The sequence below is a fragment of the Myripristis murdjan genome, chromosome 14 (genome assembly GCF_902150065.1).
Source record: "Myripristis murdjan chromosome 14, fMyrMur1.1, whole genome shotgun sequence".
Taxonomy (NCBI): domain Eukaryota; kingdom Metazoa; phylum Chordata; class Actinopteri; order Holocentriformes; family Holocentridae; genus Myripristis; species Myripristis murdjan.
Genome location: NC_043993.1, coordinates 4,204,488 through 4,219,711, shown reverse-complemented (window position 1 = coordinate 4,219,711; position 15,224 = coordinate 4,204,488). Strand labels below are relative to the sequence as shown.

Here is a 15,224-nt window from a genome sequence, read left to right as displayed (position 1 = left end):
GAGCGGAACACGTGCTGTGTTATTTCCTGGAGCCGCACATTGTCGTGTTAGCAACTTAGTGCTGTGAAGGTAGAGCGAAGCAATCATGCCGAAGAAAGCAAGCAGAAGAAAGCAGTTTAATTACAACCAAGACAGAAAGAAGCTGAAGAAGAAGTTCCTGAAAAAACAAGCGCCGAGGATCGAAAAGTAAGCATGGGAAAGAGGTCAGGTTAGCGTGCTGGCTAATTCTGCTAGCTGGTAACAGTTGTTACCTGCTGAAACATGTTGCCAGCAGCAGAGGTGTCCCTGGATTTAACGACGACAGCGTAATACTTTTGCTGTGACAATATGTGTATCCTCATCTGAAAGCCGCTACTGTTAGCCATTTAACTTAGCTGACATATTTAACGTTACCATTAATAACAATGAAAGCCCAACTTAACCCCGGCAAGGGCTTATCTCATACTGCGAAATCGGTAGTCCAGCCTCCATTCAAAAAACCTGAATTTATTGTTAGGCCGCTTATTGGTTAAGATGCATCTCGCCGAAACGTGTTTTAACATGTGTCTGTGTCGCTAGGAGCCACTTTACATATCGGCATACATGTAATGCAGCATGAACAATCTGTTTCTGTTAAATATCAGTGTTTATTACGGCTTGCCACTGTTTCCGACTAATATCCACTGCCTGTTTTGTCTTCAGAACATTGCCGGACTCACAGACCAACCTATAAAAAGATTAAAATTGTGTGTAAATAAAGTGCTGCTTGGTGGATGGCATGTATGCCGAATGGAACAGTGGTTCCTGAAGATGTGTCATACAGGAGTCCATACAGGAGAGCACAGCAGGGAGGTTATTGTTGCTCCAGGGCACTATGGCAGGTCGTGTGCCTGTTAGACATGACACAGAGGCTGTTCCCCTGCTGCATGAGCCGTGTCCAAATTGAGATACATTTAGTGTAATGGGTGAATCTGTGTGGTCAGTGCTCCATTGCATCTTATATTTTGATACATGGGCAAAGTAGCTACCAATATAAAGTAATTGGGTGTGGTTGGGTGAGTTCATTGTTATGGTGATGATCTTTCTATTGGAGCAAACTAGCTGCAAGTCCCTGTCATGGCAAGCTGACCATATATTCCAATAAAATAATATACTGTCCAAAGGTCATTCTGGTTCATCTGACAAGGGGTGATTACGGGGTGATTAAAATTACAGCCAAGAATAACATGTAAATAAATATGCAAACAGTTTTTTTTTTTTTTTTTTTTGTCTGTTTTCAGTTTTGTTTGATATGTAGAATGAGGTACTCTATGTAAACATCCAAGCAGACACAGGCCAATTTGTAAATGTAATTTATTTAACACACTCTCACTCTCTTAAATACTGGATCTCTAATTTGTCTTTATCCTGACTTTTATTTTGTAATTTTATTTTCATATTTCACATGGGACATTTAATTTTCTTTTTTTCTTTTTTCACTTTTTAAAATTGGGCTTGCACTTGCTGTGTGTCGCCACATGGGAGTAATGTTGAGTTTCCACATAACATTTGAGGACAGGCAGCAACTAAACTATTGGTTGATATAACTCTGCCGTTTCAAATGCTCTCCTCTCTGGTAGGTTACCATTCTTCATTTATCCATCAAAGACAGACTTCTAGCTGCCTTTGGTGCTTAGCAGATGGTAATTTCAGACCCTGATGCCCAGCCTGCTGAAGTGTCTTTGAGCAAGTATTTGAATCCTCACTAGCTGCAGAGCTGCCACTCCTCTGACTTTCAGCAATAAAGAATCAAAAATCAGACTTATTTCCTTATCCAGACTCAGAAAGTCCAGTCTGCTGTGAGATACACTTTAATTTAATTGCAGAAATATATATATATAAAAATAACTGTCTTCAATATATTGATATGAATAATCTGTTTGATAACTGTTTGAAAACCTGATTATTATTAATCTACAGCCAGTTCATGAAAGCATTTGCACTGGTGTTGTAGTCCCTCTTTGCTAAAGGAGTTTGTTTGATAGATACTAAGTTTGGACAATATGTCACATTTTGCTCCCACCCAGCTGGCATCAGTAAATTCTCAAGTCAGTTGTGGCCTTTAAGGTGAAAATCACACCTTTCTCTACTTGTTAACTTTACAAAAATGAAGCACTTGGTCAGTCACTCAACAAGTGATGTGGTTAGAAATACAAATAATATTATTTAGAGGATGGATATTGATGCAGCAGCTGAGGTCAGAGTGAACACCAGACTGTGCAGCCTTGTTGAAATCCCAAACTTATGGTTAAGTTGTCGTCAAGTATTGGTGATACACAGTTAATTTGCACTTGATGCCTTAAATCCTCAATTCAGCATGACTTTAAATCACCAATATGACAACCTAAAAATGTCCAGAAACAACCACTGGCATTGTGCTCAGCTCTTTGCTGATTACATTACATTATTTGTCCTATTGCCCTGCCCAAGTTGATAATACCATAGTTTCCAAACAGCCCTCATTCACTGATGCAGTCTGCTGGCCTCTAACAGGTCCTCACTCTTAGTTCACAGATCCGAAATGCGTGGGACAACAGGAAGTCCATGGCCAGGAACCTGCAGGAGATGGGACTGACATTTGACCCAAACCGCACTCTGCCAATAAAGAAACAGAGGGTAAGGAACCGCTGTAGATTTGCTGCAAGTTACTCAAAGTAAATTGAACCTCAGTAGAGTGTTCATGGCCATGGTATGAGCCCACATCGTGGTAAAATGTCCTTTTTAGTTGCTCCGTGCTCCCCTGGGCAGATGATACACAATATTGTATTCCTCTCCATTCATTTTTAGCACATAAACAAACACATACAAAGGAGATTGTGCTAAAATAAAAAACAGCAAATCCAGGGACCTGTGTATAAATATATTTTTTCCTGTATCACAGTTTATTTGTGACAGTAAACCTCGGATAAGGCTACTATACAGAAGTTGCATACAGGCACAACCTGCTGGATGAATTTTCATATTCAAATGATAGGAAAATAACAATAAATGACATCTTTAATTTCCTCCAAAAATGGGTACCAGGACTTATTGCTTTTTATACTGGCATAATCTTCTTTGTGTTTGTTTATGTGCAAAGTGCACAGAGAGGAATGGAGAGATAAAAATTCAGTATTAATAAGGATGTTTAACCGCCATGTGGACTGATGTCATGCCCAGGCAACTATACAACGCAACACTCCATCAAAGTTCAGTGTTAAAGCTCAGTTCATCCAGGGAGGGATTTTGATGTGCATGCATCCAGAGTGTTTGAGCAGGGGCTTGCTTTAGTGCTGCCTTCACTGCTGCCTTCACGTTCCCTGCCCAGCGTTGCCCCTCAGGCGGTATTTGGCTTTTATCTTAACGATGCAGTAATGAAGGGCAACTAATGAAATGTTTTACAGTTGTTGAGAAATGTTATTAGAATCATAGAGATGGGCCGGTGTCGCTCAGGGGGCAGAGCGGTCGTCTGGCAATTGGAAGGTTTCTGGTTTGATCCCCGGCTCGTCCAGAGAGTGTGTTGAAGTGTCCTTGAGCAAGACACTGAAGTCCTAACTGCTCCTGATGAGGCACCTTGCATGGTAACCTCTGCCATCAGTGTGTGAAAGTGAGACAAACATTGTAAAGCATTGTAATGGTTGGTAGACTAGAAAAGCGCTATAGAAATGCAGTCCATTTACCATTTATACTCTGTCTTTTAATTTTTATTAATAATTAGTATGTGCATATGCTGCTTTTTGTTTTTCTTTGTCCCCAGCCTGCACTTCTTCTCTTTACTGCCCTGTTTGCCCTTTGAGTTCAATCAAGTTAATGTGATATTTAAGACAGCTTGTTTTCCAGCAGCCTGACACAAGGCTTCATGTTGTTATTAGTGACGATGACGAGCAGCCTGAACATGACACTTGAACTTTTCCCTCCTCTGTGCTCGGGGTCCTGATTGGCCATCCTTGTTGTCTCCTCAAACAACCACTGTTTTACTCCCGTCACATCACATTACAGTAGCAGAGGTTTATTTGTTGGGGTGAAAAAACACATTTATCAACCCTGGAATTGGTTAACCTCAAATCCACCAGCACTGTTTGTTTTGGTGAGCTACAGTGTATTTCATTCATAATGTATTTGTTCTTTTTTTCCCTTCCATGTATCCAGATCCTTCCTGGAGGGACAGGAACCACTGCTCCTGTGCCCACCGTGACAAAGCCATACGTTCTCCACCGTAAGACTCGTTTTGCTTCAACATTTTGATGTGATGAGAAAAAGGCCGCACACCAACACTCTGCATGCACATCCCTTTTTATTTGGCTCTCAAAGAACATTTCCATCTCAGATTAGCATTTTTGTCAAGTTAAATTATATAAAAGTAGAGCTGTGCAAAAGCATTAGAATGGGAAATTTGAATTAAATAGTTACCAGTCAGTTTGTCTCCCTGTTTATCATAGAATATGTTGTAAATTTTATTAGTCTACCCAGGTGTTTTGCAGCAGGTTGAACAGACATGTTGCAGATAAGCTCAGGTATGATATATTTCAGTCTGTTCTGTAGGGTATTGCAGTGTATTGGGATAGATATTGAATTGTGATCCATTCATTCTATACATTTTCTATCATGGGGTGCCTGCTAAAACTCAGGGCTATTAAGAAAGGACACCACACTCTTTTGTACTCGAGTATTCTGTCCAAGCACACCTGATTCATAGAGACAGCTGTCCATGAGGACAAGGATTAAGGCTAGTTACATGTTGAAAGAGCTTGGAGAGCAATGTCACTGTGGAGGCGAAAAGCACGCTGAATTGTGGGATTGCACCATGGCATGGTAATGTTTTATACCATGCATGTTAGTTTCACTGCACTGTTGTGTTGAACACATTTGTCCAGGGCTGAGAGTTAAAGCTAAAAATTAAATTTTTAAAAAAAATTTACGATTTTAATCTCAAGTCACAGGTGATTTGCACATTACATTCCTTGGCTTGCGGATTCTGTATTGATGAGTGAATTGGGGCTTGTTTGACGGAGCTTCCAGTAGCTGTTATAAAGCTATATGAAGTCAAAATCAATTCAGGCACTTTGTTCTCTGATTTAAAACATAGATTTGATTTAATCATTTTATTGCCCAGCCCTTGATTAGTCATTTTTTTTAAAGTCACTAATGTAAACAGAATGTGCAAAAGAAAAATGCTTATGCAGGGAAAAGCTCACCAGGGAAGCCTAGGACTGATATGAAGAAAAGCTACATTTTGTTAATGATGTGGATCTGTATGAACTCAAAGAGAGAGTGCATTACTGATCCAGATACGCTGCTCTGATATTGAGTGTTGTGTACTGTGTTGTGTATTCGTGTGTTTGGAGTTGGGAAGCTTTTGTGAAACACAAAGCGGTCAGCTCTAGCTATTATCTGTCCTCCAGTGATAACAGCATCCCACTCAGTGCTGATGAAAAGTTCCCAAGCCCTGTTGTTGGAAAACATATGTATTGTGTATTCTTTGACATGTATCATAATGGCTTGCTTCTTTATCTTTATTGTATGTATCTCATTATGATGGGTTATACCTTTAATTGATGCAGTTGATAAATGGGCTAGTTATTGACCTTCTGTCTTTGCCTCTTCAGGCTGTTGCCTTGACTGATCAGGTGTTTTGACAGAACACAAGAGGTGAAAAGGATGTGGTTTTCTTTCATACAGTTTCACCTGAGGAAGATCAAAACACTCTTGTTGAGCCTAATAAAAGTGTTTGTGAAGCATGTTGATGTGCAGACTCTTCCTCATTACTCATGTTTCTATCTCAGTCCAGCATCTATAAAGTAATGTGTGTATTTCTCCATTTTTTTTCTTTGCATCAGTGCTCAGTAGTACAGACACAGCTCAGTAAATTGTGTTTTTCCACTGCGATCCAGTGGATTTGTGCTAACTCACCCCCCTGCAGGAGGAACAGGAGGCTCTTCTCTGTGTGTTCCTCTGCTTTCACTCAGCATCACAACGCGTCCCACTTGATGCCTGCTGACAGCTGTTTTGCCTTCAGTCATTTCCTTGAATTCATTTGGGCGCTCAGTGTGTCTGTCTAATTGCAGCCTCATTAGACCTCCAATCTGACTGAAAGCAATATTTCATTTTTATTATATTTTTAATTTTTTTTTTTTTTTTTTTTTATCATGTAGACTTAGTTCCATAGAGGCTGGGCGTCAGGCTGCCTTGAGCATTAACTGCTCTGCTTTTCTGCTGTCACTAGCAATGCTCAGTGTGTTTTTTTTCCCCCTCTTAAGCTCCCAGCCTTGATAACTACATTCAGGACAATTTATTTCCTAAAGTATAAGCTGAGGAACATCAAAATGTTACCTTGATGCACTTTTTTCAGATATTATACTTTGGTCCAAGGCATACTTTTAGCCTAGGCTTCCAAAATGGAATGAAGTGAAACATTTTGCCCACTATAGCAGATTTAGCCAGTATTCACAGTTGGGCCGAGTCTTTGCTGCTCTGCAGATTTTGAAGCAGTCAGGGTGAACAGCCGGCAACAGTTCAGACTCTGATCTCTTACCTCCCGATACAGTTTCATGTGAGTCCGAACCACTGTGACTCTATCAAACATATCTGACTTTTATTATCAGAGCCTGGAGGTAGCTGGGTGTCGCAAACACATCAACTACACAAATGTGAACAGATCAAGTCAGTAGCCAATGAAAAGACAGGGAGAAAAAAAAATACAGAAAATAGGGAAAGAAATGTGATGAACAGATAATAGAGCAATCCACAACATCAATGGAACCAAAGCTAATGAAACTGTCTGGAGCAGAGGGGCTCTCTCAGCTAAATGAAATGAAATTAGCCCACCAGTGTCTCGTAGCACTGTTTCCCCTTTTCCACCAACATGGAACAGGCTCTATCCTGGTTCGTGCAACTAATTTTGAACCTGTTTGAAACTGTTAGGTTTCAACTCAAAATAAACTAGTTTGGAACCCAAAAAGTTGGTTGCCAGCTGCCACCAAAAAAATAACGGTTTTCCTTGACCCAAACTGTGAACTATGATGACATCTGTGGGCGTGTTATCTTGCTACTACTGTGTAATTCCATTGTGTAACGTCCTCTGTTGATGACATATCCTTGATTACAGTGGTTCCACTCAAAGCAGGTGGAAATGCAGGCTGGTTCGCAAGATAGCATCAAAATTCCAAGAATCATGAAAGGACAGAAAACCAGTTCAAGAACTGGTTCCTGAACCAGTTTTCTTTGAAAATGGTTACATTAGGGCTTGATTTGGCGTATTTAGTTTGTTGCAGTTGAGCAGCATACAGTCTCTTGTTTTGCAGAATGTTTAAGTGTGTGGTTCCCAATCTTTCAATCATTATGAGTCAGTCAAGCAAGGTTAATATGAAAATGTATGGGTTTTTTTTTCCCCCAGTTTTTGGCTGGCACCCTCCACTGGAGCTTTTCAAAAACACTTGTAATTAAAGTAAATTTAAAAATGCCACTCTTGCGTTGAAGTGTGGTCAGAAAAATGTGACGTTTCGAAAAACACTGACTTAAGATTGTCACGTGATCTAGGATCTGTGTGCACATGCGGGACTTGAGGTGTGTTCAGCAGGCTTTTGGAAAATGGTCTGAACATTTGGATGGATGGAACATCAGAGTGATGCTTACTGTAGACACCTTACTGTAATCTGCCCTGTCTTTTCATAATCTGTTAGGATTTTAAAAGTTGCAGCACAATAAGATGAATCATCTCTCTTAAGCCTCTCAGAATTTGAAATATTGCCCTTCAACCAGCCAATCTGTCATTTTGAAAACACCAGATCATAATCAAACTGCAAAATTGTCAGTTGCCAAATCAAAGTGTGGCTGACTAACCTCTTGGCTGCACTGAACATGTGATGAGTCTGGTTCGTTGGCGGAGCAGCTGCTGCGATGACTGTCAATTTAAGGACCAAATATGTTACACGTTCAGTGTAGCCTAGGGGTTAGAGTACCCAAAGAGGCCGGTATATTGAGTTTGACTGCATGTTTGTCAACGTCTGCAGACTGAAAATGATCTTGTGCTGAAGTGAAAACATGCCTGAAGGCCTGTGAGGTTGGAACGAAGCGTCTGACTGCCGCTGGGTTTGTGTTTTTGAGCAGAGCTGGAAGAGGAGGCCAGTCGTCCAGAGAAAGACACCAAGACCTTGTCCACAGACCTGATGGAGTATGCTCAGCACATGATCCGAGAGCACGGCGACAACTACAAGGTAAGAGAACAGACGCCTAACAGACGGGATAAGAACAAAAACACAGAGCTGGGAGATGAATACTTATCCAAAGGTAAACTTTCCCAGAAATGCAGTTTTTATTACGTTCATTCCGTCTTTCTGCTTGTTAATCCATCTGTCATTTATCTACAGCATGTGTTTGTCAGTCGATGCTGCCTTTCAGCTGACAGACTGACTTCTCGTTTATTCATGGATTTATTTTCCCATGTGTGTGCACTGTTTGTTTGCTTGCTTGCTTTGCGAGAGAGAATCTGGGAAGTCCCGTACCGATTCATCTCGCTGGCAGAGTCGTCAGCTGTGATGCAGCCAGAGGTCGACACGGCTGTCTGCGTTCTTTCCTTGTGTTTTTCAGCCCTGTTAGGACACATCGGTCCCATTCATAACCAGTTCAAATTCCCATTTTCCTGCTTTTTTTCTGTCGTTGTCTCCCGCTTTCCCAATACCAACCCCTCCCTCCATACACACAGCTGCCGTGGGAACAACTTGACTTATCCGTGGCTTAATTTCATTTTAGGGACATCATATGATTAGTCTGTGCACTGCTCGGTTTAATGATTGGAAAGGTTTTCAATATGCCAGTGCAGCCAAATGACAAGCTAAAGGATGTTAAACAAACATACAGCAATAAATCCAGCATAGGAGCGCCCTGGTAGTGCTGATCGCAGCGTCCTGGGTTTGAATCTGACCTCAGGCCAGTTACTGCATGTCATCCCCCCTGTCTCTCTCTACTGTGGCCGCCAAATAAAGCAGAAATGCCAAAAGAAATCCAGCATAGAAGAGGGAGAGCTCACCTCTTTGTCCCATTAAGCTCCATAGTAGCTGCTGCTGCTCTGTATGTGCGTCATGTTTGAAAAACAGAATTACACCTTAAAACAACAAAACGGCACCACAAATAAAATGTAAGTCATCCGTTTCTGTTTTTAACCAGTGTTCATGTGTTTTAGGGTAGGTCTCGCTTCTTCTCATTATTTCCAGTTGAAAAGATTAAACGGGACAAAGTGCTCAGTGTGTGGCTCAGAGGAGCAAGTGGAACGGGGAAAAAAAAAAAAATTCAGCCGTTATCAGCGTCACTTCAGATTTTCCGATTTTCATAGTCGTTTTTCTTCAAGTGGCACTAAACAACTAGTTTTTTGTTTCTTTGTTTTTTAATCAGTAATATTAATATTTATGTTTTTTTTTCTTCTCACATTTCACACAAAAAGATGGTCTTTATTGTGTGTTTATTTAATGGATTCAAAATTTTGTCTAAAAGTACTGAAAAAAGTTGACTTGAACTGTGACGGTGACAAACTAAAATCACATTGAATTGTTTAAAAAAAAAAATCTCCCAGCATGAATTGAATTGTGAATCAAACTGATTCATTATTATGCCAAAGTTTCACAGCACACTATTAAACAAAACCAAAAGCAGTGGGAATTTTGTTCCTCTGAATGTGGCCGAGTACACCTCACTTCACAGTTGAACTGTTCTGTTCGGTTACTGGATGTTTTTCTGGTTTCCTCCGGCAGGCCATGGCCCGAGACGAGAAGAACTACTACCAGGACACCCCCAAGCAGATCAAGAGGAAAATCGACGAGTACAAGCGCTGCCATCCGCAGCATTTCGCCGCTTTCATGACCTCGCTGGCGAGTAAATAGACAATGCTGGTGCCCAGGGACGGACCCTGCTGTGGACTTGTGAGATCACCTCAGAGGGGGGAATGTTTGTACGCCGCCCATCGACTCTCCATCGCTCTCAGTCTGATGTGGAGAAGCAACAATGCATCAAGTCAGACTGTGACCCAAGAAGACACAAAACAAAATGGACATAAGGAGTGTACAGGAGAGTAGAGTGAAAGATGAGGATGCCTATAACCTCAGCAAAAGTTCAGCATTTTTCCTGTTTTTGGACATTCGGCTGCCATTCTGCTGTTTCCCTTCCTCTTGTGAGTCCCTGGTTTTAGTTTGTTTTTCCATTTCGTTGTTATCCCGATCCCTCCACTGTACACGGGTCACTTCTGTGTGATAAGAGTTGTAGTGTCTAGATGACTGCTAAGGAATTTTTAACGTATTGTTTCAAGAATACTTTGAAGACCAGACTGTTCTTCAGAGACATTTCCAGGATGAACAATATCTTTGAGAGGGAATATATGGTGAAGGAGACTTCCCTTTCTTTTTTATATTGCTGCGTCATCCTCATCATCATCAGATAATCCCACTTGTTTCCAGAACTTTCCTGAATCAAGTGTCATTTCCTCGATCCCAGTGGGTTGATCTGCCTTATTCTGCCTTGTTTCAACAGATTTCTGGAATTCAAGTGAAACTGCACTTGAAACAAGTGGGATTATTTCATCCCACTAGCAGGTTTTGTACGTTGTTTGAAGAAAAACAACATTTGTACATTGAGTAACAGATTAAATGACTTGTTAAAGTGGAGATTTTCTACAATGCTGCCTCCATTTGTCAAAAGTGAGTCTCTTTTGAATGGCAGACTTGGTCGCTGCAGAACCGTTGCATTGTAGTGTTATACAGATGTGGTTTTCTTCTGTCTTTGGAGATTTTATTTTGAAAACATAACTTTGGTATATTTATACTGAAGGTGTAGAAAATTCCATTCTTAAAAGTTACACAAGTTTTGACTAAATGCATTTCAGTGTGTAGAAGCAGGTTAGAAGAAAACAGCACAAACTGATGAGAAACCTGTTTAAGATGCCTGGCTGGTCCCTGTATTAAACTGGTTACCGTGGAATGGAAACAACTTCATGCTTTCACCTCTGGTTTTTGTTGTCTGTTTGTGCAATGCATTATGGGTAGATTCTGGATAGCTTTTGATATCAACTAAAAACATGAGGGTAAGCAGCAGGGCAGAACAGGTATGATGAGCCACCCCTTGTTTCTAGGAAGACAAAACATACAGTACAATACATAGACAATGAAGTGGGATCATTTAGGAAAAGTAATTAATTTCTCTTTGATTTGGAGAGCACATGGAGAAAATGGGCTTTAACTTATTCATTGCCATTTTCATTAACATGTCCATTATCCTTTTATCTACATGGAAGGTGTAGTAGTTCTGCAATTAATGGTCATTTTTGTTGTTAGTCTGTTTGTTGTTAGTTTGTTTTCAGTTTAATTCCTTAATCATTATTTCATAAAATGTAGGGGGAAAAAAGATTGGAAGGGAAAGGTCATATTCACAAGTGCAAAGCAACAGGATCTCAGTTTGGGAGAACAACAATTTGATTTGAACTTGCAGGTGGATGAGAGGAAGTTAAAAGATTTGTGTTTAAAACGTCAGTCAACAGCAGGATGATGTCACTACTGAAGATGCTCCTTTTTACAGGAAATAGAAGTCATGTGATGTGTTTCACGCTTCCTTAGTCTGACCAGCCACCAAGAAAAAAAAAAAACTCTATTTAGCGGATTGCTATGAATTTTGGCGCTCCCCTGAGGATGGACCCTGTCAGCGTCGTGACCTCATGTCCTTTCCCTCTAGCTCCACCCTCTGGCCAAAATGTACAAACTCCATTCTCCCACTACTTGTTTCCCCCTGACATCTTCTAAAAAAAACTTCTTCATGTGCTCAAAGGGCCATGAATTTTCCCTGTGAATGTGATTTTTCCCACTTTTTTTTTTTTTTATTTTTTATTTTTTTTTATTATATATGTACTTTGTGGATCATGACAGGGGTTAGAGGGTGGGGTTGGAGTGGGTTCAGCCAGTTGGGGGAAAACAGGGAAAATGGGAGGTTGGGGCAAAGGGGACTGTTACTTTACACTTGCCCCTGTGTCACTTTTATGACTTTGATTGGCGTGTCCCCTTCCTCATACAAATATTAAATAATTTGAATCACAAAGAAACCTAAAAAACAAAAAAACACTTCACAGTTCTACTCTCGACTCGACTCGATCCCTCACCTTGTGACTCTTATTATTTTTAATGCAGCCTTTTGTCTTCAGGGCACGTGTGAATACAGAAACTTTAAAGTGTCAGTCATGCTTCCAGGACTGTAAATCAAAATGAGAGCGCATAATGACAGCATTGTACTTATTGTTCCAGCAGGACGTTCACACGGCTCCTTCAATTTGAAATGAGTGTTTTGTTGCTTTGTATTTGGCTGCTTTGTTCTCGACTGTAAGGCTATGGAACAATATTGCACTGTCACTCAGTGTTCTTATTTTAACGTATCCTGATGTTTAAATACCGAAATAACACGTGACTGTTTACTTGTTACAGAGGTTTTAAATAAAGACGTGTGTTCTGGCTGGGATTTCTGATGGTATCCAGTCAGGTATCAAGACGTTGAATTTCATTGGTACCGGTATCCAACTGCCAATATCCTGATATCTAGACATCCACAGGTGGGGGGGGGGGGATTTAAAATAATCGACAACACCACTTATCATTTCTTCGACATGCACAGTGTCAGCATCTTTATTATTATTTTGTTCAGTTTGCACTCTTGAGAATACATTCAACACCATGTCGTATCTACAGAACACTGATGAACATGACACACACCGAGTCAAGGGAGTATGTACAACTTCATGGGTCTGCATTCATGTCGGTTTGTTCCCGCTATACAAAAAAACAAAAGAAGGGTTGGGAGACATTACAGCAAAATGTGTTATTTGCAACATCAACCGGAGGGAATAAAGCTTTTACAACATTATATGGACATAAAAAAAAAAACTTCAACAAGGCCTGGGAACAAAATAGTATATCTTGAATGTTTCCTCGGTATTCCTTCAGTTATGGTGCAGCATCTTGGTAAAAAAAAAAAAAAAAAAAAAAATTAATAAATAACACCACTGTGAGGGTAAAGGTATATTAACCCTTTGGCGCATAGCAGTCACTACAGTGGACAGCTGTTTTAAAGTCATTTCTCCTAAATGCAATGGTTTCTATGGTGGAATTGCATATCACCCATTGACGTTTATGCAGAAACTGTCAATTCTTGTTGCTGAAAACATATTAATATTACTATCATGATATGGTAATACCAGTCCTGCATCCTCAAAGAAGTATGGAGACTCACAAAAGTGTTCATGCCCTACGAAGAGTAAAAACACAAGAAAAAAATCTGGACACAGGCTTTCATAATTCATGCATCAAAGGGTTAAATACTTTTCACCAAACAAAAAGTGCAATCCTAAGTGGGACATTTATTTGGCGGGTAAGTAAAACACATCATTTACAATGAGACATGTTAAGCACTGAGAGGCGCTTGTGAAACCAAAATGATCAAGATGTTGAGCACCACCGCCGCAGGAGCCCAGAGGGAACAGTGAGGTCAGAAAGTCGGAGATGTGTCATCGGGAGTAGGAGGTAGAGCGCGATATAGCAGTAAAGCAAACATCTGGGGATGAATACATGCACATATTTGATTAACCCTGCAAACAGTTCATTCAAATTCCTCTCGAGCTGTGATTCACAAACAGCCCAAACAGAGAGGATCCGGCAGCGAATGCAATGTGGGCCTGCATTTTGGCACGGAGGCCGTCCTACTTCTGCACGGTTTGGCAGGTCAAACTCCCGCCCAGAGCAGGAAATTAAGATTTGAATCCACTGGCCACAAGCGGCCTGTGGATTCAAAAAACTTCCAGCAGTCACTTTTTTCACGGCTTTGCCTGCCAAAGAGCCTCATTTTACCAGCCAAGATACTTTTTAGAACAAAATTAAAGAGGCTGGTTGAATCCCTGCTACACGTGCCAGAAAGAAGCCACATGTTAGCTGCGGAGTGTTCCCTCCCACCGCGCGTGTTGTGTGATATTTCAGTCACAACTACAAAGCAAAGTCAACATCTTGGCTGTGTTTTTCCTCTCTTTTTTTTTTTTTCTTTTCTTCTTGCCCTGGACAACCTGCTACACACTCCAACAGCAAAACAATAGTTTGACCCAGTTCTCCTGTGTCATCCGTATCTGCTCTTATCAATCATTCACGGCCTCGCTCCACTGAGCAGCTTGAAGTGCTCGGTGAGTCACGTTTGAGGATCATAAAAAAACATCCCCGGCACCTTAACTGAGAGCACACAGGAACGAGGAGGCAGCTTAACCAGCAGAAATATTTGAAAAGTTACAGGAAGAGATGTGAGATATCGGTGATGACAGTGTTACCCAGTTAGCCAGGGAGCTCCGAGCGTGATTTCTGTCGCTGCTGAAAACATTCTGTCTCCAAAATGTCAGCTTTTCAGGGGCCAAGGAAACAGCATTGGTTTTATATATGCATATTTCACGTTTTCCAATAGGCTCTGAGAAGTTTTCATAAACCCAAAGGATTATGTTTTCAGGCTGAGTGAGTCACTCTGCCTCCAGTCACAGAACCCTGCTCTATTGACAGTGTGCTGTGAAAACACTCTGACTCAGGTCTGTACCTCTGTGTCAAAGTGGCGTCTCAGCATAAACAGTTTCCTGTTGGACCGGTTGCAGAGCTGCGCCCTGCAATAACAAGGTCACGCGGATATGGAAGCCTATAGATGTTATCTGTGTTTGTGTTTGCATTGACGTGTTCAGCCAGCAGGGATGGGGAAAGACTTTTTCTCGCTCTGTGCCTGCAAACTGTGTGTTTGTTTGTTAAAATGTGCGGGGAAGCGTCTCACAGAGCCAAAGCGTTTCATCTCCGCAAAGCTGCAGTCAGCGAGTCATCGTGCCCAGTCATGTCTCCTGCTGAGTCTTAAAATCCCACTTTTCTCAAAGAAAGAGAATTTTCCTGCCAGCGGAGAGAGATCTTCACTTTTTTAATGGGTTTGAAATGGTGTCTTTTGATTTTGTCTTCAAATAGGTGCCTGCCTTAAAGTGTGTCAGAACGCCGTTCACTTGATTCAGTTAAGCTGTAGTGGAAAACTGTTGTGAAACGAGGGAATCTATCACCCTGCTGGCAGATTTTTTTTTTCACCCGTTTTGAGAAAAACTGGATTTTAAGATTTACTACAGGATACTGCAGAGATTAGCTAACACTTTTGCAGCTGAGGAGATTCTGAAAGTTATGGTCTAAGCTTATCAGTTGTCCATATGA

At 40.9% G+C, this 15,224-nt stretch overlaps 1 protein-coding gene across 1 annotated transcript; it reads left to right on the top strand.

Moving 5' to 3' along the window:
- On the top strand, positions 1–10,497 carry nop16 (NOP16 nucleolar protein homolog (yeast)). The gene is made up of 5 exons (XM_030068877.1): positions 1–186; positions 2,526–2,634; positions 4,147–4,213; positions 8,104–8,210; positions 9,741–10,497. The coding sequence occupies exons 1-5, from the start codon at positions 86–88 to the stop codon at positions 9,867–9,869; spliced, it is 513 nt and encodes a 170-aa protein (XP_029924737.1). The 5' UTR covers positions 1–85; the 3' UTR covers positions 9,870–10,497.
- The last annotated feature ends 4,727 nt before the right edge of the window (positions 10,498–15,224 follow it).

What these genes read in the sequence shown, in the direction of transcription:
- nop16 (XM_030068877.1), top strand. Translation starts at nt 86, where the DNA reads ATGCCGAAGAAAGCAAGCAGAAGAAAGCAGTTTAATTACAACCAAGAC. An exon ending in TGCCAATAAAGAAACAGAGG is followed by an intron (nt 2,635 to 4,146) that starts GTAAGGAACCGC and finishes CCATGTATCCAG; the next exon opens with ATCCTTCCTGGAGGGACAGG. An exon ending in AGCACGGCGACAACTACAAG is followed by an intron (nt 8,211 to 9,740) that starts GTAAGAGAACAG and finishes TTCCTCCGGCAG; the next exon opens with GCCATGGCCCGAGACGAGAA.